This window comes from Salmo salar, chromosome 25 (assembly GCF_965601325.2).
Source record: "Salmo salar chromosome 25, fSalSal1, whole genome shotgun sequence".
NCBI classification, from domain to species: Eukaryota; Metazoa; Chordata; class Actinopteri; order Salmoniformes; family Salmonidae; genus Salmo; species Salmo salar.
The window spans coordinates 42,168,649-42,195,703 of record NC_138315.1 but is presented as its reverse complement, the minus strand read 5'-3'; the positions used below and the strand labels follow the sequence as shown (position 1 = coordinate 42,195,703).

The 27,055-nt window shown below is 43.4% G+C and overlaps 1 protein-coding gene across 5 annotated transcripts in view; it reads right to left on the bottom strand.

The window, feature by feature from the left end:
- The window catches only part of LOC106586795 (ubiquitin carboxyl-terminal hydrolase 9X), an 81,910-nt gene that overhangs the window by 46,997 nt on the left and 7,858 nt on the right, over positions 1 to 27,055 (bottom strand). For 2 of the 5 annotated variants that reach the window (XM_082969162.1, XM_082969163.1), the window contains exons 2-19: positions 22,772 to 23,067; positions 17,968 to 18,119; positions 16,679 to 16,758; positions 16,231 to 16,343; positions 14,323 to 14,559; positions 12,801 to 12,916; positions 12,182 to 12,433; positions 11,846 to 11,984; positions 11,464 to 11,616; positions 11,028 to 11,132; positions 10,680 to 10,778; positions 10,481 to 10,588; positions 10,176 to 10,312; positions 9,474 to 9,512; positions 8,597 to 8,730; positions 8,266 to 8,356; positions 7,907 to 8,020; positions 7,522 to 7,750 (exon numbers count right to left, since the gene is read on the bottom strand). In XM_082969162.1, coding sequence (XP_082825288.1) covers positions 7,522 to 7,750; positions 7,907 to 8,020; positions 8,266 to 8,356; positions 8,597 to 8,730; positions 9,474 to 9,512; positions 10,176 to 10,312; positions 10,481 to 10,588; positions 10,680 to 10,778; positions 11,028 to 11,132; positions 11,464 to 11,616; positions 11,846 to 11,984; positions 12,182 to 12,433; positions 12,801 to 12,916; positions 14,323 to 14,559; positions 16,231 to 16,343; positions 16,679 to 16,758; positions 17,968 to 18,119; positions 22,772 to 22,882 — 2,409 coding nt within the window. In that variant the 5' untranslated portion in view covers positions 22,883 to 23,067. The remainder of the gene's footprint in view (positions 1 to 7,521; positions 7,751 to 7,906; positions 8,021 to 8,265; positions 8,357 to 8,596; positions 8,731 to 9,473; positions 9,513 to 10,175; positions 10,313 to 10,480; positions 10,589 to 10,679; positions 10,779 to 11,027; positions 11,133 to 11,463; positions 11,617 to 11,845; positions 11,985 to 12,181; positions 12,434 to 12,800; positions 12,917 to 14,322; positions 14,560 to 16,230; positions 16,344 to 16,678; positions 16,759 to 17,967; positions 18,120 to 22,771; positions 23,068 to 27,055) is intronic. The other 3 variants (XM_082969164.1, XM_082969166.1, XM_014174462.3) reach the window with 3 other exon arrangements.

Here is a 27,055-nt window from a genome sequence, read left to right as displayed (position 1 = left end):
CTATACAACATCATCATCAGAAGCCATTGGACTGACTGACAGCCTATACAACATCATCATCAGAAGCCATTGGACTGACTGACAGCCTATACAACATCATCATCAGAAGCCATTGGACTGACTGACAGCCTATACAACATCATCATCAGAAGCCATTGGACTAACTGACAGCCTATACAACATCATCATCAGAAGCCATTGGACTAACTGACAGCCTATACAACATCATCATCAGAAGCCATTGGACTAACTGACAGCCTATACAACATCATCATCAGAAGCCATTGGACTAACTGACAGCCTATACAACATCATCATCAGAAGCCATTGGACTAACTGACAGCCTATACAACATCATCATCAGAAGCCATTGGACTAACTGACAGCCTATACAACATCATCATCAGAAGCCATTGGACTGACTGACAGCCTATACAACATCATCATCAGAAGCCATTGGACTGACTGACAGCCTATACAACATCATCATCAGAAGCCATTGGACTGACTGACAGCCTATACAACATCATCATCAGAAGCCATTGGACTAACTGACAGCCTATACAACATCATCATCAGAAGCCATTGGACTAACTGACAGCCTATACAACATCATCATCAGAAGCCATTGGACTAACTGACAGCCTATACAACATCATCATCAGAAGCCATTGGACTGACTAATGGTGTAACAGTTCGACCAAACCCATGGTTTGGTACATATTGCGGTTTTTGGGTCACAGTACAGCGGAAAAATGAAATTCCAACAGTTACTGTTGTTAATGTTTGTTTATGGGACAAATACGTTAAATTAAAAAGCACCCTAATTCACAATGTTCCTGGCATTATTGTCTGCAGTGACAGGGATTGTTATGTTGGGCCTCAAGGACCTGTTCCGAAATGGACCTGGGGCTTTCCCAACCTGACAAATAAGCATCATACATTTTTCAATATAGAGACCAGTTCCGTATAGACGTGGTCGGATCCGAGTGAAGAAAGTAGGCTTAGTCAACTTGTAAACTACTTTTTTAACTAGAGCGGATGCAGCTTGAGGGAGAGCAGGCAGAGGGGCCTTGCGGTGTGTGCTGTGAGCGAGTGAAACGGGAGCAAGGGGGGAAGCACCCAACCGAGCCAACTTGCGCTAGTAGACTAACTTCTAGCTTGTCATTGCTAGGCTATTAATCATCACATATGATTACCTAGAAACCTGTCTTGACGGCATCAAACCGAGAGAAGCTAGTTGGCTAAGAGAGCTAGCTAAATGAGCTGCTAATTGAGTCTGCATGGGCGTTCTTCCTTTCCTAGTTACAAAGAACACCTCCATTCTGATTAAAAATAGCAGCCTACCTGGCTCTTGTTTGTTGTAGCATATACTTGTCATTTAACTTTTAATTCCATCATTTTAATTCCATTTTCCATTGATTAGATAATCTCCTAACTTGCTTTATCAGACACGGACGCTCAGACTGTAGTGGCGCTTTGATGACTTGTGATTGGACGACAAGCTACACGCACCACTCTGCATAGGCTATTCTCGTTGAGCAGTGGGGAACATAATATTAACATTTTATCTGTCCATCGCCGTTTTAATCGACTGTGAAGCCAAAATGTTCCTAAAAGATGGCGAAAAGGATAGTTTGAAATCCGCTAGTTAAGATATGAATTTTGATTACATCGGGCACATGGGCTGTAGTTTTAGCAGAATAGCCTAAAATGTTTTTTTTTCAGCTCAGATTTACTCACTTGGCAATGGCATACAATGCAGCATAGCCTATAGGCATAGTGTTTTATGTACTCATTCGGGTTCACAGTGCGGACCGAACCGAGGTCTCCGTACTGTGCTGTTCTGTACAAATACATGTACCGTTAAAGCCATAACAGACTACACAACATCATCGGAAGCCATTGGACTGACAGACTCCACAACATTTAAACAGCCCTCCCTCCTCAGCACCACAGAAGCTGATGTTCGGTTTAGCAGCATCCAGAAGACTTGTCTGTTCCTCTGTGATGTAAGGACTGCATTTAACACAGAGGGATTACAGGCCATGTAGGTCACAAACAGCTAGGCTGCTAACTAACTGGGTCAGCCACCCACCCACCCTCTCCCATTCATCCATACTCACTAAGTCTATCAGTTCCAGTTGCTCCTGAAACAATCCCACAGAACCCAGAGGTTTATAGATGCACGGAAATGACTAATGAGCATCACCTCAAATAGCAGCATTCAGAGGGTATGGTCTTCTTTGAAGTTGTGCATTTTGAATTTTGGCTCGGTGAGACAGAAGACAACATGATCAAGAAAGCAGCAGAGTAAAATGCTTGAGCAGTTCATTAATGCATATACAGTAGGCTAGACATGCCGTCAGTCATTTCACCGTTTGTTTCAGACACCGAGGCCTTCAAAAATAAACATCTAGATACACAACGGGCCAGAAAAGGCGACGACGGGTGTAGGTAGAACATACAGTGCGGTCGGAAAGTAGTCAGACCCCTTAATCTAAAATGGATTTTTTCCTTCAACACAATAACAAAGCAAAAACAGATTTTTTGAAATGTTTGCTTAATGATTAAATAAAAAACAGAAACATCACTTTAACATAAGTATTCAGACCCTTTACTCAGTACCATTTTGAAGCAGCGTTGGCAGCGATTACAGCCTCGAGTCTTCTTGGGTATGACACGAAAAGCTTGGCACACCTGTATTTGTGGAGTTTCTCCCATTCTTCTCTGCAGATCCTCTCAAGCTCTGTCAGGTTGGATGGGGAGCATCGCTACACAGCTATTTTCAGGTCTCTCTAGAGATGTCAGATCAGGTTCAAGTCCGGGCTCTGGCTGGGCCACTCAAGGACATTCAGAGTCCCGAAGTTTAGTGGTGTAAAGTACTTAAGTAAAAATACTTTCATGTACTACGTATTTTTTTAGGGTATCTGTACTTTGACAACTTTTACTTCACTACATTCCTAAAGAAAATAATGTACTTTTTACTCAATACATTTTCTCTGACACCGAAAAGTACTCGTTACATTTAGAATGCTTAGCAAGACAGGAAAATGGTCCAATATAAAAAAAAAACATCCCTAGTCATCCTTACTGCCAATGATCTGGCGGACTCACTAAACACAAATACTTCGTTTGTACGTTTTCTGAGTGTTGGAGTGTACCCCTGGCTCTCCATAAATAAACACAAAACAAGAAAATGGTGCCCTCTGGTTTGCTTAATATAAGGAATTTGAAATGATTTATACTTTTACTTTTGATACTTTAGTATATTTTAGCAATTACATGTACATTTGATACTGAAGTATATTTTAAACCAAATACTTTTAACTCAAGTAGTATTTTATTGGGTGACTTAATTTTCTATTAAGGTATCATTACTTTTACTCAAGTATGATATTTGCTGAGGGAAGCTGAGGGTTGGGATGTGGAATTGGAGACAAGTGGGAGTGGAGTATCTGGGCGGGGGATAGAATGACGTTCAAAGAGTAAAAATATAACGTAAAAATTAAGTTTGAATGACACTGAAGGGCAGTGTTGTTACAGCTAATGCCGATTTGTCTGAGGCTGATGCCGTGCAGGTATTTGTACACATGCACACATACACGGACAGACACACACACACACACGTAAATAGTGCCGTACATGCACTCAAACATATTCAGTTGGCCTTGCTGTTATGATTTTTGTTGTCCTTGATGTCTTTTGCATTGTTGTTCTCTGTTTTCCTTTGTCTTTCTTTTCTCTCTTTTGTTCCTTGGGCCGGTGGCTGATGAATCGCTGGTTCGGGTCCCCGTTTTTTTGACCTTGTGGGAGATCTGTTGACGTGTCCTTGAACACGGCGTTGACCCTGGTTGCTTCTGTGTGTCGCTCTGGATGGGAGTCTGTTAGATGACTAATGTGATGTAGTTATTGAGCGGCTTCACTGCAAGTATATTGTATGTTTTAAACACTCAAATTTAAAAAAAGTATGATAATTGCATACTTTTTCCACCACTGCCCGAAGCCACTCCTGCGTGGTCTTGGCTGTGTACTTAGGGTTGTTGTCCTGTTGGAAGGTGAACATTTGCCCCAGTCGGAGGTCCTGAGGACTCTGGAGCAGGTTTTCATCAAGGATCTCTCTGTACTTTTCTAGTTTCATCTTTCCCTCGATCCTGCCACCACCATGCTGGTTTCACCAGACCAGAGAATCTTGTTTCTCATTGTCTGACAGTCTTTAGGTGCCTTTTGGCAAACTCCAAGTGGGCTGTCATGTGCCTTTTACTGAGGAGTGGCTTCTGTCTGGCCACTACCATAAAGGCCTGATTGGTGGAGTGCTGCAGAGATGGTTGTCCTTCTGGAAGGTTCTCCCATCTCAACAGAGGAACTCTGGAGCTCTGTCAGTAACCATCGGGTTCTTGGTCACCTCCCAGACCAAGGTCTTTCCCCCCCGATTGTTCAGTTTGGCCAGGCGGTCAGCTCTAGGAAGAGTCTTGGTGGTTCCAAACTTCTTCCATTTAAGAATGATGGAGGCCACTGTGTTCTTGGGGACATTCAATGCTGCAGAAATGTTTTGGTACCCTTCCCAAGATCTGTGCCTCAACACAATCCTATCTCGAAGAACTACAGACAAATCCTTCGACCTCATGGTTTGGTTTTTGCTCTGACATGCACTATCAACTGTGAGACCTTATATAGACAGGTGTGTGCTTTTCCAAATCATGTCCAATCAGTTGAATTTACCAAAAAGTGTACTCCAATCAAGTTGTAGAAACGTCAAGGATGATCAATGGAAACAGGATGCACCTGAACTCAATTTGGACTCTCATAGCGAAGGGTCTGAATACTTAAGTAAATAAGATACATTTTTTATTTAGTACATTTGCAAAAATGTTGTTTTCGCTTTGTCATTATGGGGTATCGTGTGTAGATTGATGAGGATTTTTATTTATTTAATCAATTTTAAAATAAGGCTGTAATGTAACAAAATGTGGAAAAAGTCAAGGGGTCGGAATACTTTCTGAAGTCATTGTATGTAGTCCATAGGGAGTTCAAGGTTTAAAAAGATGGTTACAGCTGTCTGCATAACCACAGTGCTAATAGGCTTTATAAACCCCACCTTCCGGAGGAAGTCCAGCCCAATGTTCCCTAAATTGTTTCAGCACTTCTTGTACCCACTTTAAGTTAGAGTTTTAACAGTGGTCAGGTAGGTTACTGTGGCTATTTGATCATAATGTAAGCCTACCAGAGTGGCCTACCATCAAAAACAATGCAGAAAATGCATCCCATAACATTTCAACATGGAAATAGCTGTTCTACCATTCAGCCTACAGTAGCAGCCAATGTGTGGTGTTCAACGAGACTTTTGAAAAAAAAATAAAAACATGCAGGGCTTGACATTAACCTGTTTATCCACTTGTCAAGGAGGCGACTGAAAATGTTGTTTTGTTGTTTGATGCAAGAAACCACTTGACAAAATAAAATGCATAATTATTCCCATAACATTATTACAGAGAATCAGACAAATTATGCTACCCCTGTGCCTATTAGCTCCTTAGCTTATTTAAGGCTGTCTCAAAATACAATCCCGCCCCTTTAACCTCTCTTGGGCAGGTGGGACGCTAGCATCCCACCCACGGTTCACACTATTCAACAGCCAGTGAAAAATCTGAGCGCCAAATTCAAAACAACAAAATGTCATAATTCAAAGTTCTCAAACATACGACTGTTTTACACCATTTTAAAAAGGTACACTTCTCCTTAATGTAACCACATTGTCCGATTTCAAAAAGGCTTTACAGCGAAAGCATAAAGTTAGATTATGTAAGGACAATGCCAACACAAGAGAAACCACACAGCCATTTTCCAAGCAGGAGAGGTCACAAAAAACAGAAATACAGCTAAAATTAAGCACTAACCTTTGACGATCTTCATCAGATGACACTCCTAGGACTCAATGTTACACAATACATGTATGTTTTGTTCGATAGAGTTCATATTTATATCCAAAAACAGCATTTTACATTGGCGCGTGATGTTCAGAAAATATTTTGCCTCCAATATTGCCGGTGAATCAACACAACAATTTACAATTTTTATCATAAACGTTGATAAAATATTAAACGGTTATTCAAAGAATTATAGATAACCATCTCCTTTACGCAACCGCTGTGACAGATTTCAAAAAAGCTTCACGGGAAAGCACACTTTGCAATAATCTGAGTACGGCGCTCAGAAACATACACCAGGCAATACAGATACCCGCCATTTTGGAGTCATCTAAAATCATAAATAGCATTATAAATATTCACTTACCTTTGATGATCTTCATCAGAAGGCACTTCCAGGAATCCCAGGTCCACAATAAATGTTGTTTTGTTCGATAAAGTCCATAATTTATGTCCAAATACCTCCTTGTTGTTTGCGCGTTCAGTAAGCTACTCCAAATGTCATTTTCTGAGTCACCAACTTCCCAGCCTTCTGGTTCGCTCTCTGTTCCCTGCAAATGCCTGAAACTAGGTTCTAAAGACTGTTGACATCTAGTGGAAGCCTTAGGAAGTGCAAAATGAACCCTAAGTCACTGTGTGTTAGATAGGCAATGACTTGAAAAGACTACAAGAACCAGATTTTCCACTTTCTGGTTGGATTTTTCTCAGGTTTTTGCCTGCCATATGAGTTCTGTTATACTCACAGACATCATTCAAACAGTTTTAGAAACTTCAGTGTTTTCTATCCAAATATACTAATAATATGCATATTCTAGTTCCTGGGCCCGAGTAGTAGGCCGTTTAATTTGGGTACGTTTTTCATCCGGCCGTGAAAATACTGCCCCCTACCCAAGAGAGGTTAAGACAAAAAAAATTAAAATAGAATTAACTGACACTTTTCAAAGATGGCCAGAAATGCACACGTTTTGTGCTCTTGTAGGAAGCAACCACTCCCCCATTGCTGACTACAAATGATCTATAACTGGGCTAACAACTCACTATCTAGCAAATGATATGAACAAATATACAAATGTGCACAAGTGTTTACATACAGCTCTCGCTTTGATCTCTAAACAAGCGCATCTACTCACAACCGCTCATGCAGTGTAAACAGTCCAGATGAAAGTGAATGGCACATAACCATATATGGCAATGGTATATTTGCATATAGGCCTACTGCAGCTCTGTTTGGTTACAGCGCACCGGTCTGTGTGGAGTACGGGCCTGAGTCGTGCCTTTCAATGCTATTGAATCCTATTCCGATGTATTCTGCCTAAAACACAATCTCACGCATAGTTCGTTTTTGTTTCGGTATTGCATTGACAGTGGCTAATACTGTGTTGTATCAATCACAATTCCCACAGTAAAGGGAAAGGTTGATAGTGTTAACTAACTGGGAAAACTCTAGAAAGTTTAGTGAAGTTCAATTTCATGCTTCTCTGCATGGGCTGATATTTATTCTGCACTAGAGTGAATATTGGTCCAGCCCTACAAGTAGCAACAGCTGCCAGTTATAACAGCTTCATAACAGTGATAAGTAGGCTAAATAACTCACCCTCCAGAGGTAGTCCAGGCCTATGAGTTCCAGGTCGTCCATCATGTAGGCCCTACGTTTGGCCACCAGCTTGCCCTCCCTGCAGTTGACGGCCTTGAAGAACCTCTCAAAGCACTTCATGCCGTTCTCCGTGAGCAGAGACGGGTCCAGCTGCAGAACGTTGTTCTCAAAGAAGTCCTTGTTGATGTCCGGGTCCAGGTCTGGCTCATCTCCCATCAGCTTGGAGTACCTGTGTAAGAAAAACAGAGTTGACTTGGTGTTTTTCGTGTTGAGAAAATGGAGAACATTTGAGTTGTTCTCTATTAATGAGTAAAAGGAAATAGAAAGATGTTGGAGCCATATTCACCCTTTCGAGGTGATAATAATATTGACGATGGCAGCGTACCATTTGAAGCAGGCCTCTCGGTCACAAAGAAAGACTGCATTCTCAGCTAGGCACTTCCAGATCTGTTTGGCCTGAGGAGCACAGAGCCACAACTGGCCGTCCTTCAGCAGGAACCTGGGGACAACACAGACACATGCATTAACCATGAAGATCAGACTACAGTGGCTCAGTTCACCGTTCACTTCCATTCACTAATCCATGAAGACGAGCTGGGTCGTATTCATTAGGTCATGCAATGTAAAATGTTTTAAAAGGGCTCTGCAATGGAAAACAGAAATGAGCGCTTCAGTCCCTGCCGGTTACAGTCTTTTCTTCTGTTTGGTGCCTAATGATACTACCCCGCGGATGTGATGTCATACCTCAGGAAGTTGAGTCTCTCCTGGACTTCCTGTACGTGGCTGTAGCGGCTCCCTACCCTCACCGTCTGGGGGTCAAACTCCGCCTGCTCGGCTACACGACACACACAATCATCTATGTGAGGGCTCAAGGTGCATCTTAAAATTTTACCCAAATGCTGAGGTTTTTCAAATGGAAAACTAACATGCCAATTGCCCCAGGGTTAGAAAAATAGGGTAGATAACAGAGAAATAGTATTTCACATATTCTGCTATCAGAAGAAGTCTGAAAGTCAAGAATGAGGCAACGGTGATGAATGAGAAAATGTCCCCTCCTGTGTGAGGTGGTCCGTACCTTTAGAGAACTGCCTCATGGTCTCCATGTAGGCAGAGAGGTTCTCAGCCACCAGCGTGACCAGGGCATGGTTGTGTTGCAGCTGGTTAATCAGGTCATGACGATAGAACACATGAGGACTCCTCTGGGTCTGACTGTAGAGCAGAGAGAGGGGGATGGAGAGAGAGAGAGACAAAAGTTCAGAGACTTAGTCACCATGTCTATGACAGGCCGACAACATCAACTTTTACATCAACCCCCCTCCTACTAATGAAATTACAATAATTTATCTGCAAAATGTTGTTGCTTCTCTGCACCTGTAGTGCAAAGAAAGCAGTATTGGTATATCCAGCATTCTAAACAGTACCCCAGGATCTGTGTGTGGGTGTGTGTCTGTGTGTGCAGAAAGAGAAATGGTGATGAATTTCATTCTTAAAATCACTACGATGTGTTTCAGAAACGTGAGTAAGCAGTGCTCCCAGAAATGCCCCCCAAATGTCACCCTGCAAACAGTCGGTGATTGGAGCTAAGAGGAGCTGGTGCAGAAAGAGACGCTTTTGAGTGCATCTCAAATTACACCCCATTTCCCATGTAGTGCACTACTTTTGCATGCAATGCCCCATACAGTACACTAATTGATAAGAGACCTTTGTGGCTCTGGTGAAAAGTAGTGCACTATGAGGTCATTTGTGGCTCTGGTCAAAGGTAGTGCAGTAGTGTAGGGAATATGGTGTAATTTGAGGTTTACCTTGACAAAGGTTTGCTAAAGCAGATTTATGAATGAAAATAAACAATACAGATCTGTTGTACCATCTGAGAGAAAGAGTGAATTTAGACATTTAACAATTTCAAAGTTTTATTTTTGCCATAATATCCCCCAAATTAGCTGTCAACTTACCCCACTAAGTTCGTTTGTATGTTAATAGGCATTTTCTTTCTGAAAAACAACAGGCATGTGGTGTGCTACATATTTGCTGCATTTACCAATGCTACTTCAGTCAGTACAACTGCACGTTATTAAAAGCAGCACCTAATTCAACAATATCTATGCTACTTTGAGAGATCAGCGTTTAAGAAGCAAGATACAGTACACATTCGCTAATTTTTAGTCTAAGAATTCTCACTGTCTAAGCGTTAGTGAAAACCAGATCAAACTGGATGGCAAGGTCAAATATCAGACTGTTAACAGAAAATGCCTGTTTACAAAAGAGTTGGCATGCTTCAGCCCCTCTGGAAATGTGATTAAAATGCCAGGGACATCTGAGTGTCAGCTATGTGAAAAATTAAGGCCATGCTTTAAAGGCGTAGAGCAAATGTATAACCAAGCATAGCATTCTGAGCACAACCAAAATGAAAGTGGTGTGAATATTTACAATGTTGCAGATAGAGCTGACAAAATTCCTTATTCTACATTACAAATAAGCATGTCTGCTATCCAGTGTACATTTCTGTCTGTTACCTTGTGTCCTTCTGAATAAGCCTCAATTTGTACTCATTCCATTTCCATATCTTTGTAAATCACAAGCATGTTCAACAGAGTTGATGAATTATGTCTCCCTCCCAGCCCGTAGTTGAACTCGGACCCTGTCCATCCCCTTACCTGAGATTCTGAGGAGCCTCTCCGAACAGGCTACAGATCTCTCGGATCTGCTTTAGTGCAGGAATCACCCATTTGTCATTGGTGCGCAACTCTTCTATGAAGCGATCGATCCACTGGATCTTCTGCGTGTCTCTATCCTGAAATGAACAGTTACATTAACATCAACAGTATTCAAGGAACACACACAGCCATAAGCCAATTCTTGCTAGCATCCCAACAGACCCCTAAAAACATTGACTGGTTCTCAATACCTCGACCCGTGTGGGAAAGCAGTCGCCTGGCTCTTGACTGGTACCTAGTATTACCTGAGAGCAACTGTAGTCCAGTATCTTGATGTGAGCACTGAGGGCCTGGTCCATGATGTCTACAGGCACGTCATCGCTGTGAGCCAGGTTCCACAACAGGTTCAGCACCTTGTGGTGAGAGGAGTAGAGGAACCTTCAATACTCATATCCAAATGGAGCACAAGAGCTGGAAAAATACATCTCTTTAACCCATGTTCACCTTGTGGGCCATCACTCCATCCTTGTCGTCTTCCGCCAGGCGACGGATCAGTTCCAACAGCTTCTCACGTTGCTTCTTACTGGCGTTCGTCCAACTCGCCTGCAGAGCACAAACAAACCACCACAGGGGTTAGGAGAGCAATGTGTGTGTGCTTCCTCGTTGGTACCAGAAAGTCCCCACAAGGATAGTAAAACTAGGAAAATGATCCCTTGGGACATTTCCCGGGTCCCCACAAGGATAAAGGATATTTTAGGCTTACGGATTATGTTTAGGGTTATGAGTTAAGGAAATACATTTTTGGTACCCTCAAGGATAGTGAAACATGCTGTGTGTGGAGACAAGTCTCACCTTGAAGCAGTCAAAGAGGTGGTCGAGCTGCTCAGGAGAGAAGTCCCAGGCCAGCTTGGCCAGAAGGTCGTGTACGTTCTTCACAATGGCCTCATGTTTACCAGCCTGCCGGTGAAACAATGTGTCAACAAAAAAAAAATATGTCAGCGATCGCATTGCTGGTTTATCTGTTTTCAGGCTTACATTTCACATAGAGAAAATGCAGGAGCACATAAACTCAATTTGATAGACCGATCCATGCTTAGGTAAGGACGTTTCAGCTAATCAACCCCAAAGACCTGGAAATGCCCCAGTTAAGACATGAAGGATTTCGCATTCTGTTGTAAGAGCTGTTACGGGTCATATTCCCTTCACCTGAACCATGAACAATGTGTGATCATCAATGATTTCTCTTCAAACGCACACACACATGCACTAACAAACGCATGCACGGTACCTGTGCAGCCCAGATGTTGTCCAGGTCCTGCATGGTAAGAGCTTTCTCCTTGATGACGAAGCGCAGTATCTTCTCTAGTTTCTCTACGTACTGAGGCTGGTGAAGGCTGTCCCTCAGCACAATGGACAGGATGTGGTTCTGCTGGATCCACTCCTGACAAACATACAGACATCTTTCAATCTCCACTCAAACACCATCAGTTCTGCCGACTACGCTAACAGAAACCACACTAAGGTATACTCTATACTAGATACTTTGTGGCAAAAGCACTTGTGTAGCGTTAAACAAATACATTTGATTAACTTAATTTTGTATGTGTATATTCATGTTTGCTGACAATTACTAAATACATATTTTTTTACTTGATTGATGGTTAACTCACCGCCATACGTTCTGCAGTTAGCCACTCCTCCTCCTCGGGGTTGCCATGCCGATGTGTGTAATAGGACACACTGGAGATTACTTTGTTTACTTCGTTTAGTGCATTCATTTTGCCATTAAAAGAGGAAATTTGCAATAACCTGTGGATGAAAACACGATCACCATCAACAAATAGTTCACATTGGGGCAATTCCACGAACATTACTCACATTTTTATATAACTCTCATTGACATCAATACACAATGCGTGCAGGTATCTCAGGTTAGCATTTAGCCAATAGTTACAAAGTGTTTTAAAACCAAACCTTTAGGACAGTTTGGTCTGAAGCGAACTCACCTAAGAATCATTTTTAACCTAAAAATCTCTAAGTTCTTGACGGTCTCCTCCTGCCCAGGCACCTTGGAGGCCAGGTTCTTCAGGGACTTGATGATCATGGACAGGGCATCATTTTTGGCTTCGTTCTTGGCTTCTTTCTTCAGCTCCTCGTCTGTCAGATTCTCCAGGAACTGAGGAACCATCTCGATGACGGGCAGGAAGTACTTCTTCACCGTGTGCAACGTGAGAAACTCGTAACACTGCCCGAAAGGCCTGGAGGACAAAACAGTCACAACACGTCTAGTAGACCATGCCATTCCCATAGCTCTATTGGTTGAAGCATGGTTCTTACAACAGAGTTGTGGGTTTGATTGCTCTATGGGTCACATTAAAGAGTCCACTAAATGACCACGTCAATCTAGTCATGAAGCCAGACCCCATCACAGCAAGAGCCTGAGGACTTATTTACTGATGACACGGTAGGATGTTACACACTGGTGGTGAATGGTAGGAGTTAGCTCCATACAATGTAGAAAGCACTGGAGAGCTAGTGAAACGTGCTCTTTAGATGTCACCCATTAAAGTGTGTGTGTGTGTGTGTGTGTGTGTGTGTGTGTGTGATGTATCTGGGCCGACTGACTTGATAAGGGCAGCGATGATCTGGACGTTCAGTGCTTGGCCACTTATGAAGCGATCGTGCAGCGTTTGAAACCCGTTTAACGTGCCGAATTTGTTAATTAAATCCACCAACCAGCCCTGTGAACGAAGAGGGGAAAAAACAAACCACTTGTTAAAAATACATAAAGTAAAAATACTCACCATGCTTCCACTATCCACTCAAACTGTTTGGCTACACAAAATACATCCCTCTAGTCTCAAAGCGGTTACACAGAAAGGCTTAATTGGAGGGAAAATCAGAGGAAAAAAACTGCCACAGACCCATATCAGAGGCTGCAGTAGTGTTTGTATTGGGCAGACTGCCACCTACAGCAAACAGTGTTCACATTGACCACCCCCGGCCCACGCTCCATTCATTGCGGTTTTCATAGCAAACTCACTCACTCTCTCCCTAGCATCGCCTAATCTCATTTAAACTCCACAACAGTCCAGACACCTCGAGTACATCCGCTTGTTTTATTTCCATTCCTCTTATTTCCTACCCAGTCCACAGAGTAGTCATCCTTTGTTTCTGTGCACTGGCCCTAAGGCAAGGCAGCAAGGCAGCAAGGCAGCAAGGCAGCAAGGCAGCAAGGCAGCAAGGCAGCAAGGCAGCAAGGCAGCAAGGCAGCAAGGCAGCAAGGCAGCAAGGCAGCAAGGCAGCAAGGCAGCAAGGCAGCAAGGCAGCAAGGCAGCAAGGCAGCAAGGCAGCAAGGCAGCAAGGCAGCAAGGCCAGAGCAAAGAGCGCATTCGTTCCAAGAAAATAAATTGCCAAAGAATAAAAAAGCCTGTTCTCTGGATTTCTGTTGCTACGGCAATCGTGGAGAGTGAATTAAAAAGATTTACCCATGGAGCATCCATCCAGAGGATATTTAATTTAGACTCAATTCTATAATAAATAAATACAAATCTGACATTTCTCACTGTGCCTATATGAGATTTGTCTGGGAGAGAAAGAGACAGTATAGCCAATATCGCATCAGTCCCAGGACATAGTTTATTAAAACATCCTCTGTGTATCTTTTTGTTGATCCACCTTGATACAAGAATAGCCTCAACAGTAAATAGGGGAATTGGCCTTGAAGATAGAGGGTTATATATTTTGCTAACAGACGATATAGACAAACTGAGTCAACATTTCTTTCCTCGGGAGAGTGTTGAAAAATCAGAGGATAGATTATAGGGTCTTGGGGAAAAGTGGGGTTATTTGGCGATTTTGGAAAAATATCTTTGGGGGGGAAAAAAGGGTGGGTTAAGTTTGGGGCCGATGTGTTTCAGTAACACTCCCCGGCAGTCACATAAGACTCCCTGCCGGAGACCAGGGTTCAATCCCTGTGTCCACCGATCCCACCCTTTTTCTCCCACTTGCTTGTCTCCCCGTCTCAATAAAAGTGTCAAATCACTGAAAATATATATTTAAAAACAGTTTAGGGTCCTAAATAAGGAGTACATTGATAAAACAGGTGGTTGACAAGAGTAATAAAAAAATATTTGAGGGGGCCTACCTTGAATTCAGACCCTACCTTTGGAGAGCGAGGGTCAGGGGGGCGGGCGAAAAGCTCGTCGTCTGCCAGCTGCGCCCCGGCGGGAACCGTCTCAGAGGGCCTTGTGCCATTGTAGATGTGAAACTTGCAGTGGGGGTTGAAGGCCATGGCCAGCAGCTCCAGCAAGGGGAACCAGTCCTGAGAGAGCTTGGCCACACACAGCTCCACCAGCCGGTGGGTGTTGTTGATGATACACCTCTGTGGATGGAGAGAGAGCGAAATCGGTGTAAGCAATAGAGTGACGGCTCCACATAGCCTCACTGAGGGCTTAGGTGGAGCTTCCTCCATATTGAAGCTGCTACAGAGCTATCCTGTTTCTTCACAACACATTCCCAAGTCTGCGGTAGCAATGTATCAACTCAAAAGAGGCCATCATATTTGCAGGGAAGCGAGTGGCCAGGAACTATGTCTATTGCAAGGTTTTCCAAAGGAAAACATGGCACCGGACAACTTGACCGGGAAGATTTAAATTTACCGGTCATTTGAGAAACAAGTTTTGGTTTATTTCATAACCATCATGTACAAGATCTGTAAATGTTTTCATTGTATTTTTTTGGAGTGCTCCATGTGAGCAATGAGCATGTGTCTGGTTTCGCTTTCCTGATAATCGGGGCAGCAAGTAGCCTAGTGGTTAGAGCGTTGGACTAGTAACAAAAAGGTTGCAAGATTAAATCCCTGAGCTGACAAGGTGAAAATCTGTCGTTCTGCCTCTGAACAAGGCAGTTAACCCACTGTTCCTAGGCCGTCATTGAAAATAAGAATTTGTTCTTAACTGACTTGCCTAGTTAAATAAAGGTAAAAGAATGCTGAGGGAGCACGTGCGCCTGAGCATGCATAGAAGTAACTGGCCTGCTGTGCGGAAAATGTACGAAAGCGTTTTGTTTTTTTACATCCATTACGAATGATAATAATAAAACTATAGTTTCTCAAAGTAAGCTATTTGAAAAATCTTTCCAACAATCTCCCCCTCGATAATCACAATCCTCGGTGTGAAAGAGTTTATAGGCCAACTGCAGCATTGACCTAAAGGCTATGAGTTCTATGCTCTAATTTCTTTACCCGCCAATGAATCACGGTGTATCAATGTGTCCATAAGGCAGAGGCTGGTGATCTCCCATTTTTATAATTTTAATTCAGATTTTTATGATTAATCATGTGACAATGACTTTGAAATGAAATTGTTCCACGAAAATCGTCATATAAAAAAATCTGAATTGGCACGCAGAACAGTAGAAATGGTAGGATAAATTGTAAGGGGGGCACAGCAGTCAGCTGAGCCTGGGGCTAGAGGTAGGCCTGGGCTGTCAAGAGCGGGTGACTCACGCTCCACTGAGAAAGGCTATTCAGTATCAATGTCAGAGTTAAAGAACAGAACAGCCAAACCCAAGCCCTTCCTCCGATGAAAAGAGCATTGATCACCACTGGCATTCCCCCGGTTCATTCTCCCTTCTTTCCTTCAGCACAGGGGCCCAGATAGCAAACTGAATTTAGACTGATGCAGAGGAATATAAGACACCTGCTGAGCTTTCAATAGAGGACAGAAATTGTCAATCAGATCTCAACAGCAGGGTGCTTCTTGTGACATCACTCCCCTTACCAAGGCCCTGTTTGAATACTTCTTCAGAAACGCAGCCTTCCTTCCTTGAGTTAATCACACAATTAAGATAATTGGATTGGTGAAAACAGGAGTTACACTGGATAGGTTTCACCAATCCAATTGTGTCAAATGAGTGATTAGCCTAAGGAAGGGACTGGAAGGAGGATTTTCAAAGTAGTGGAAAGAGGGCCCACGACTCCTTGAAAAACGGTGGCCATTGCTTTTGAGAGCACTATCCTGATGAAATGAAATGGAATAAAATAAAGACTCACATGTATCTCGAACTTCCACCCGCTGACGGCCTCGTCTGTGAGAATCTTGGTGAAAGAGATGGTCAGGCCGTCCCTGAAAAACCTCTGGCACGCCTCACACTTCACATCAAGTTCTAAACAGACAGAAAACAGACAAGAATTAAGTGCATGGAGATATTGTGCTACCACAGATCCTTTTTATTTCAAGGGCTACAGGTCAAATATCAATCTAAAGAGAAACTATGCGGAAGCGGACATTTTAATGGGACGTTGACAAAGCGCAATTACACTAAAAGAGAGTCGACCATCAAGTTAGTCTAAACTCCATACACAGTGGTTGAAATACACTGCTGTCAATGCGATTTCAGATGTGTACATAGCCAAGGACAGGCTTTCTATACCATCTTGATTGCCTTAGTTCAAAACATGGAGTAGTAATTTGAGAAATAGAATGAGACAATATTCTTACCCTTTTTACTAAGCTCTATAGCAGCTTCTAGAAGAACCTCCAACTCTCCCTTTGGCAGAACTGGAACCACCCAGCGGGGTCTGGAAACACAAAACATCCACATGAATACAGAGAAACACATTCCTCCTCACAACCACACACACGGTGTATTGCCGCTTTCCATGTTATCTGTAGCTTGTGAGGTGTGGAAACCCTGTTTGTTGCTTTACTGGATTTTGTTTTGTAGCTTTTTGTCCCATGTTGCTCTGTGTCTGCGTGCCACATGTTGCTTGTCCTATGTTGCTGTCTGTGTCTGCGTGCAACGTGTTGCTTGTCCAATGTTGCTGTCTGTGTCTGCGTGCAACGTGTTGCTTGTCCAATGTTGCTGTCTGTGTCTGCGTGCAACGTGTTGCTTGTCCAATGTTGCTGTCTGTGTCTGCGTGCAACGTGTTGCTTGTCCAATGTTGCTGTCTGTGTCCGCGTGCAACGTGTTGCTTGTCCAATGTTGCTGTCTGTGTCTGCGTGCAACGTGTTGCTTGTCCAATGTTGCTGTCTGTGTCTGCGTGCAACGTGTTGCTTGTCCAATGTTGCTGTCTGTGTCTGCGTGCAACGTGTTGCTTGTGAAATGTTGCTCTGTGTCTGCGTGCAACGTGTTGCTTGTCAAATGTTGCTCTGTGTCTGCGTGCAACGTGTTGCTTGTCCAATGTTGCTGTCTGTGTCTGCGTGCAACGTGTTGCTTGTCCAATGTTGCTCTGTGTCTGCGTGCAAAGTGTTGCTTATCCAATGTTGCTCTGTGTCTGCGTGCCACATGTTGCTTGTCCAATGTTGCTCTGTGTCAGCGTGCAACGTGTTGCTTGTCCAATGTTGCTCTGTGTCTGCGTGCCACGTGTTGCTTGTCAAATGTTGCTCTGTGTCTGCGTGCAACGTGTTGCTTGTCCAATGTTGCTCTGTGTCTGCGTGCAACGTGTTGCTTGTCCAATGTTGCTCTGTGTCTGCGTGCAACGTGTTGCTTGTCCAATGTTGCTCTGTGTCTGCGTACAACGTGTTGCTTGTCCAATGTTGCTGTCTGTCTGCATGTTACGTGTTGCTTGTCATATGTTGCTCTCCATGTGCTCACTGCTCATTGTTTGTCTGTATTGTTATTGCAATTGTTTTTAATAACTTGCCCAGGGACTGTGGTTGAAAATTAGCCGGCTGGATAAAAGCATCACTTTATTTAAACGTTGATTGTTTCACTGTCCCTATAAAAATAAATAGAATACATACACCTGTCGTCCAGTTTGGCCGTGTGTGTAAGTGTGTGGGTGTACCTGTTGATCATGTCATCCAGCTTGGCCAGGTCTGTGTGAGGGAAGGCTGGCTCCTCCACCTCCTCCTCCAGCTGTGGGGGTCCATCCCCCTGACCCTGCTCATCCGCGGGGCTCACTGGAGAGTTCTCATTAGACGAGTTAGGGGACGACGTCTGAAACACAGAATATAGGGAAGAAATTCACCAAAAAATGAAACAATCAATACCCCGCCTGCTAGCCAACCCATGAGGAAATACAACCAACGTCACGCAGACATAGGATTGGGCGTTACAGTATTTTACTATATACACACACACACACACACACACACACACACACACACCACACACACACACACACACACACACACCCCCCCCCCCCCCCCCCCCCCCCCCCCCCCCCCCCCCCCCCCCCCCGTATTGATGAACGGACCGGTTTGAGTTTTTACTTAACCTTCTATAACGGTATTTCAATGTTTGGTTTGATAAATGCGATACGCAACTCTGGCACGTGTTATATTTTAATCCGTTTGCTACTTGCAAGTCGCCTCTCCCTCACCTGCATGCCGCTTCCCACACAAAGCCTTGCCCCCTCACACTCAAGGAGAGTTGTTGCTTGACCATGGAGTCACCAGCACTTCATGTTCACTCTGCGTGGTCAGACGCAACAATATGCTGGTGACACGGATACTGCTTCAAAGCTTCCTATAATCATACTATTAGTTTGCAGACTGTAATATACACAAACAGCTAGTTTGTCTTTTCTTACCATGTCGTGGCTAAAATAAATCCTGTTAGCCGCTAATGCTAATCGCTAGTTAGCTAGCTGTTTGTATGAGCAGCAGTGGTAGCGGCAGCATCAAGTGTGGTGTGTGTGTGTGTGTGTGTGTTGTGAGTAGCAGAGCAGCAGAACTTGGGAAATGTGGGGGTGTGTAGAGACGGCTCCTTCTGCTTGGATGACCTACATAGCCAGCTTGCCTCTCACGTCTGGGTACGACTCATCTCTAACACCCTCTCGGTCTATATCATTCAGGAGCTTGTGTTCATTGTATCCTCCCTCCTAGTCTCCCTCTCCCGTTCCGCTTAGGTGTGAGCACTGACTGTGGTGTAGTGTTTCCCACAGACACACACACGCTTTGTCACCCACCCCCCACCCCTCCCGCAGGTTAACTCAACTACATGAGTCTCTGTGCTGCTTCTGTGACACTGTGGGCCACTGATGCAGTAACAGTGTCACACACCAACACTCAGGTCTAAACAAAACATCAATACAGCATCCGTCAAACACTCAACGTATCCTGTGTTATGCTTCCAGAGAGGCTAAAACAGGTTGGATTCATATTTGGAGTTACTGTTCGATGATTCAGGAGAGCTTTACGCCCCACGAGGAGGGAGTTAGTTTCATACTATCTGCTTTAGCAGGAAAATGAGCACAGGATGAGGGGGTATGAAAGAGAGGAGATGACAGGACTCCAGACTGTGACCATTTATTAAAACGTCCTATTATTGGGGCGGACAAAATCATGAATTTGTTCAACAGTATTAAATTATCCTCATGATTCCTGTAATAAAAAGTGTCTGCCCTGCCACTGTGATTGTACAACATTTCAAAATGAACCTGCAGGGGGGAATAAAACTACTTCGGAAGCAACTCGCTGTCCATATTAAAAGAGAGGATGGTCTCAGCTTCCTGTAGGTATCATTTTATTTCGCAATGATCATTATTGAGCTCCAAGCACACTGTTTTACAATCAAGATATCTGATATAGCTTTGAAATACGGAGCTCGCAAAATTCTGCATCGGCTATCGCAACTGCACTAGACGTAATAGCAACGTTTTTTTGAGGACATTACATTTACTGTTAGACTAATGCATGGCTACTAGCAGTAGGTATTATATTTAGCAGTGGTGTAAAGTACTTCAGTAAAAACACTTGAAAGAACTACTGAAGTTTCACTACATTCCTAAAGAAAATAATGTAGTTTTTACCTGTTGTCCGGACCTCTGCTGCCAAACATACCCTCGTAAAACTGACCATCCTATCGATCCTTGACTTCAGCGATGTCATTTACAAAATAGCCTCCAACACTCTACTCAAGAAATTGGATGCAGTCTATTACAGTGCCATCCGTTTTGTCACCAAAGCCCCATATACTACCCACCACTGCGACCTGTACGCTCTAGTTGGCTGGCCCTCGCTTCACTCTCGTCGCCAAACCCACTGGCTCCAGGTCATCTACAAATCTCTGCTAGGTAAAGCCCCGTCTTATCTCAGCTCACTGGTCACCATAGCAGCACCCACTCATAGCAAGCGCTCCAGCAGGTATATCTCACTGGTCACCCCAAAGCCAATTCATCCTTTGGCCGCCTTTCCTTCCAGTTCTCTGCTGCCAATGACTGGAAGGAACTGCAAAAATCAATGAAGCTGGAGACTCATATCTCCCTCACTAGCTTTAAGCACCAGCTGTCAGAGCAGCTCACAGATGACTGCACCTTGCACATAGCCCATCTGTAAACAGCCCATCCTACTACCTCATCCCCATACTCTATTTATCTTGCTCCTTTGCAGCCCCCAGTATCTCTACTTGCACATTCATCTTCTGCACATCTACCATTCCAGTGTTTAAATGCTATATTGTAATTACTTCGCCACCATGGCCTATTTATTGCCTTAACTCACCTCATTTGCACTCACTGTATAGACTTTTGTTTTTTTCTACTGTATTATTGACTGTATGTTTGTTTATTCCATGTGTAACTCTGTTGTTGTATGTGTCGAACATCTATACTTTTAGCTCCAAGTACAATTTTACTGGGTGACTTTCACTTAAGTCATTTTCTATTCTTTCCATTACTGCCTCATTCTAAAATAGATTATATAAGAAAATACTCAGCAATCTGCACACAACACCCAATAATGACAAAGCGATAACAAGTTAAGAAATGTTTGCAAATGTATAAAAATCAAAGCACAGAAATACCTTATTTACATAAGTATTCAGACCCTTTGCTATTTCTACAACTTGATTGAAGTCCACCTTTTGGTAAATTCAATTGATTGGACATGATTTGGAAGGCACACACCTGTCTATATAACAGTCCCACAGTTGACAGTGCAAGTCAGAGCAAAAACCAAGCCATGAATTGTCCGCAGAGCTCCAAGACAGGATTGTGTCGAGGCACAGATCTGGGGAAGGGTAACAAAAAAAATTCTGCAGCATTGAAGGTCCCCAAGAACACAGCGGCCTCCATCATTCTTAAATGGAAGACGTTTGGAACCACCAAGACTCTTTCTAGATCTGGCCGCCCGACCAAACTGAGCAATCGGAGGAGAAGGGCCTTGGTCAGGGAGGTGACCAAGAACCCGATGGTCACTCTGACAGAGCTCCAGAGTTCCTCTGTGGAGATGGGCGAATCTTGCAGAAGATCAACCATCTCTGCAGCACTCCACCAATCAGGCCTTTATGGTAGAGTGGCCAGACGGAAGCCACTCCTCAGTAAAAGGCACATGACAGCCCACTTGCAGTTTGCCAAAAGGCACCTAAAGGACTCTCAGACCATGAAAAACAAGGTTCTCTGGTCTGATGAATACAAGACTGAACTCTTTTGCCTAAATGCTAAGCATCACGTCTGGATGAAACCAGGCACCATCCCTACAGTGAAGCACGGTGGTGGCAGGATCGAGGGAAAGATGAACTGAGCAAAGTACAGAGAGATCCTTGATGAAAACCTGCTCCAGAGTGCTTAGGATCTCAAACTGGGGTGAAGGTTCACAGTCCAACAACCCTAAACACACAACCAAGACAATGCAAAGAGTGGCTTCGGGACAAGACCCTGAATGTCCTTGAGTGGCCCAGCCAGAGCCCGGACTTGAACCCGATCGTACATCACTGGAGAGACCTGAAAATAGCTGTGCAGCTACGCTGCCCATCCAAGCTGACGGACGAGCTTGAGGATCTGCAGAGAATAATGGAAGAAACTCCCCAAATACAGGTGTGCAAAGCTTGTAGCGTCATACCCAAGAAGACTCGAGGCTGTAATTGCTGCCAAAGATGCTTCAACAAAGTACTGAGTAAAGGGTCTGAATACTTATGTAAATGTGATCTGTTTTTTTATTTAATAAATTAGCAAACATTTCTAAAAATCTGTTTTTGCTTTGTTATTGTGTTGAAGGAAAAAAAATCTATTTTAGAATAAGGGGTCTGACTACTTTCCGACGGCACCAGTTTTTGCTTTGTCATTATGAGGTATTGTGTGTAGATTGATGTGGGACAAAACGATTTAATCAATTTTAGATTAAGGCTGTAACGTAACAAAATGTGGAAAAAGTCAAGGGGTCTGAATAGACCGTATGGAAATCCTGGAGCCCTATTTTGACAGTAAAATATAACAAAAATAGCCTATTTGTCACCCCAAAATGCATGACAACCACTGGTTTAGGTTGCATATAAAATTATTTTGAATCATGCATTCCAGCTTGGATATGTTAGATGTAACAACGGATTTATCGAATACCATCTCGGTAGTCTATTACACTTCTTAATAAAGCATTGTGAATGACTTCATAAGATGACTCAAATGTATTATACTGTGTGACCTTGAGAGAAAAAAAAAAATTGGGTTTGCCACCAAATCATGGGCTGGTTCCACCAACTGAATAAGTTAGTGGCACCAGTGCCACCAGGAGAAAATGTTATTCTGGAGCCCTGGATGAGGGAAGAGAGAGAGACAGAAAAAGGAAAGAGGACTAGAAGAGAGAACATGGTGAACACATGATGTTGAGGTGAAGGACAGAGATGAGACGAGGGACAGACAGTTTCCTGACCTGGTTCTGTGGCAGTGGGGGCTGGCTCTGACTCTGGGCATCGGGTGCCTGGCCCTGGCCCGACTGGCTGTCGTTGCCCCCCACCGGAGAGCCACGCGTGGTGGCTGTCATGCTCGCCACGGGGCAGATCTTGGCAATCTTGGCCTCTTAGGCAGCACTGACCACGAGGGAAATCACAGGAGGCGCCTCAGCAACCTCAGAGGCAGAGCAGAGGGAGGAGAGCAGCGGCCGCGGCACGAGAGAGAGGGACAGAACCACCTGGAGATCTGGACGGGCCGCTGAGACCATTGCATAACCTGGAGAAGAGAGGACAGGGTTAGGGTGTATCATTGGGTTAGTTTCATAGACAATAAAAATACGGCATGGTGGTCTCACTCACAAAAACGAATGGACGCGATAGGAAAGATTTTAACATGGATCACGTCTACGTTTTGTGTTATATACGGTATGTTTCTTTTTTATAGTCATCACGCGTTATCAAATAAGTTGTTTGGTGGTGTCAGTGATCACCTGTCAGGTGAGCCTGGCTCGCTGTGTTTGGCTTGTGAAAAACAATAAAGAAGACAGTGTACACTGAAATATGACTATGACATGTGCATGATATAACATTGCAAGGGTAAAGATAAGTCTTCAATTCTTAAACACTGTCAGTCAAGACACTTTGGGACGTATCACAATGATAGGGAACAATCTTTCGTATTTTCCCCCAGACACTTGCTTGCGTTCCGTGAGTGCAGTTAGAAAACAGTATTGTAGAGGCAATGTGCAGAAGTAAGATTTATAGGCATTACAGGCATGACGTAATAAGGAACAACGGTACACAGAGGAACCGGTTAGACCAACACCATCTCTGGCAGGCTGCTGCCGAGTCCGGGTGTTTTATTTCCCATCACATCAGCTGAGAGCTTGGCATGTGCTGGTTGTCAGCATGACCATCAGTGAAACACGATAACACCTGGCTGCAAACTCAGCACTTATTGGCACCACTTACGAGACGTCATAGCAAAAACATACAGGCCTAATTTTCTAGCATTTTGGGCCGGTGTAGTCTTGTATAACATCCAGCCATAGCTAGCCATGCAGGCATTGGAATCAAACAAATGTTTGGTTGTTATTAAGTCTGTGGTAAGAGGTGAAAAGATACATTTACTACAATGATACTGCTACTAACAACGTACAGCAATAAGTGGAAAAATATAGAAAGATATCAATCCTCAACAGATGGAAAGAACCTCATATTCAGCAGTGAGGCTGCCAACGAGCACTTTCCAAGGGCTGTAGTACAGAGAGAGTAGGCAGCAGCGTCTCCAGTTAAAACAGCATGACATTGACACCATGGGCCTGACTCTGGAGAGGAAGAGTCCAAGACGACCTCAGAGACTGCTAGTATGGCAAGGATACAATGAATGCTAGTAGTGGAAATGCCCTCTATTGTATAAGGAAATGCCAGGGTTGGGGTCAATCCCATTACAATTCAAAAAGTGAACTAAACTCCAATTAAAATTAAAAAATGTCCTAATAGAAACATTGTCTCACATCAGATGGCGTCACTCTTCCTCAACCAATCTGTCTTGCAGGAAATGGAACTCATATTCAAATTTGAATAGTGAGCATACGCCACTGAAAAAATGTAAACCCAGTTCCTATTTTTTTGTATATAACTGCGCTTTCGTATGAGTCCATGAAATATGAATACTAACTACCTAATTATTGCAAATGTTGTGACAGTGATTTAATAGTTTGCAATTGTGGGAAAATAAAAAGAAACTGGTGGCTATCTCCTGCACAAATTCTGTGCAAGGATGTTGGTCGCCAGGCAGTGCAGTGACTTCATCAGCTGTGTAGCTAACATTCATTATTATAGCTAGCTAGTGAACTAGTTACCTAGCTCTTCCTTCACTGACATAAAAAGCTTGCTTAGCCGGTTTAAATGACCCTAAAGTTGTAGACATGCAGCCCCACAATTAAGAGGAACCAACAGTTATCAGAAATCAGTTTAAGTTTGCATTTTTCGCCGCAATCATATCGTTGGGTCAGCTGAGCTCAGCAGCTGACTCGGGAGGCAACTGCAATGACCCGTGGCACAAGAACAGCATGAAAACTCATAATGTTAGCATTAGCACAACTAGCTACAGTAGCTTGCTAGCTAGCTTTTGTTGGAAGATTCAACAGTGTGTGTGGAGCACTAAGTAGGTAGCTGGTTGGTTAGCAGCATTGTTTTAGTCAAAGATGTCAGTCCGACCCAAAAAAATCTTGGTTGACTGAAATGAATCTGTTCTTTCGACCAATCGATTGTTCAAAATTTTTAAGCATCTATTTTTCATATATAGACACACTATGTGTTTTAATAAAATCAACTATGTGCTTTGAGCTTGTCTGATGCTTTAAGTTTACAGTTTGATGAAATAAGACAATGACTCAAGAGGGCGCCAGAGATCTAGATAACCAGAAGAAAATAACCTTAACCTAACCATTCTCCCGCTCCTGCTGGCTTTCGCAGATTCTGCCATTACTCTCCTGAAGTTGCCAGTAATAGGCTACACGAGGAATCGGCAACCTTTCATGTGGAATGCCAATTTATCTTACCATTTCTACTGATCTGCGTGCCAGTTATGGTTTTCAAAATGCAAATTTTCTTGGAACAGCTTCATTTAATTTATAATAACGTCTTCATATCTGAAAATCATTGTCATGTGGTTAATCAAAATTCTATCCAAATCTAAATGAAAATGATCAACCTGAAAACAAACTTCTATTGCCAACTATGTAAAAATAGCCTACATAAAGTTAACAAATAAAAACATTACAGCCTGCAGGTATAAAATATCCTGATAAAAAAAATATCCTATCCAATCACATTAGCTACACAAGTTTGCAACAAACTTGAAACATTGTATCAACTATTAACTTGGGTCCGGCCCAAAACTTGCAGACAGACACAGCTGTAGGGTATTTGCGCAAGGGATAAGCAGCAGTGCTGGACTTGGGCAGGAGCTCACCGGAGCGGAGTACCGGCACCTCATATTTCAACTGCTTGAGCTCCTGTTCCTCCTATAGAATATTTGCTTGAAAGTATTGTGGATCTCCTGCACCTAAATATAAAACAGTACCAGCACCCAAAATGAGTACCGGAACCTATTTCAGTCCAAGTCAAGCACTAATAAGAAGCAATCAGGTAGGCCTGTTCTATGATGTTTCCATTGGATCAGAACATGACATTTTTCTCTTTCATGCTGAGAGGTTATCGAAAGGGAGAGCCCTGGAAAGATGTTTCAAATACATTGAGGAACTGATGTCATTCTCAATGGATGTATAAACAGACTTTGTTTGCTTGATGTTTGAGGTGAAGAGAACATTACTCTGAGAAGCTCCACAGGTCATTAGTGGTTGTGTGTTAAGCCAATCAGAAATACTATCAGATCCCCAAATGGGCACATTTGTATGCCTACATTTTCCTCGCAGGCCAGGTAGCCTATAAGAATAAATAAAATCACATTTTATTGGTCACATACACATGGTTAGCAGATGTTAATGCGAGTGTAGCGAAATGCTTGTGCTTCTAGTTCCGACAGTGCAGTAATATCTAACAAGTAATCTAACAAATTCACAACGACTACAGAATATGTACAAATAAAGATATGGATGCGCGATGTGGGTGCAGCATAGGCAAGATGCAATAGATGGTACAAAATAGTATATACACTTGAGATGAGTAATGTAGGATATGTAAACATTATTAAAGTGGCATTGTTTAAAGTGACCAGTGATCCCTTCATTAAATCCATTTATTACAAGTGGCCAGTGATGAGTCTGTATGTTGGCAGCAGCCACTATGTTAGTGATGGCTGTTTAACAGTCTGATGGCCTTGTTTTCAGTCTCCCGGTCCCAGCTTTGATGCACCTGTACTGACCTCGCCTTCTGGATGGTAGCGGGGTGAACAGGCAGTGGCTCGGGTGGTTGTTGTCCTTGATGATCTTTTTGGCCTTTCTGTGACATCGGGTGCTGTAGGTGTCCTGGAGGGCAGGTAGTTTGCCCACAGAGATGTGCGTTGTGCAGACCTCACTACCCTCTGGAGAGCCTTGCGGTTGTGGGCGGTGCAGTTGCAGTACCAAGCGGTAATACAGCCCGACAGGATGCTCTCGATTGGGCATCTGTAAAAGTTTGAGGGTTTCAGGTGACAAGCCAAATTTCTTCAGCCTCCTGAGGTTGAAGAGGTGCTGTTGCGCCTTCTTTACCACACTGTCTGTGTGGGTGGACCATTTTAGTTTGTCCGTGATGTGTAC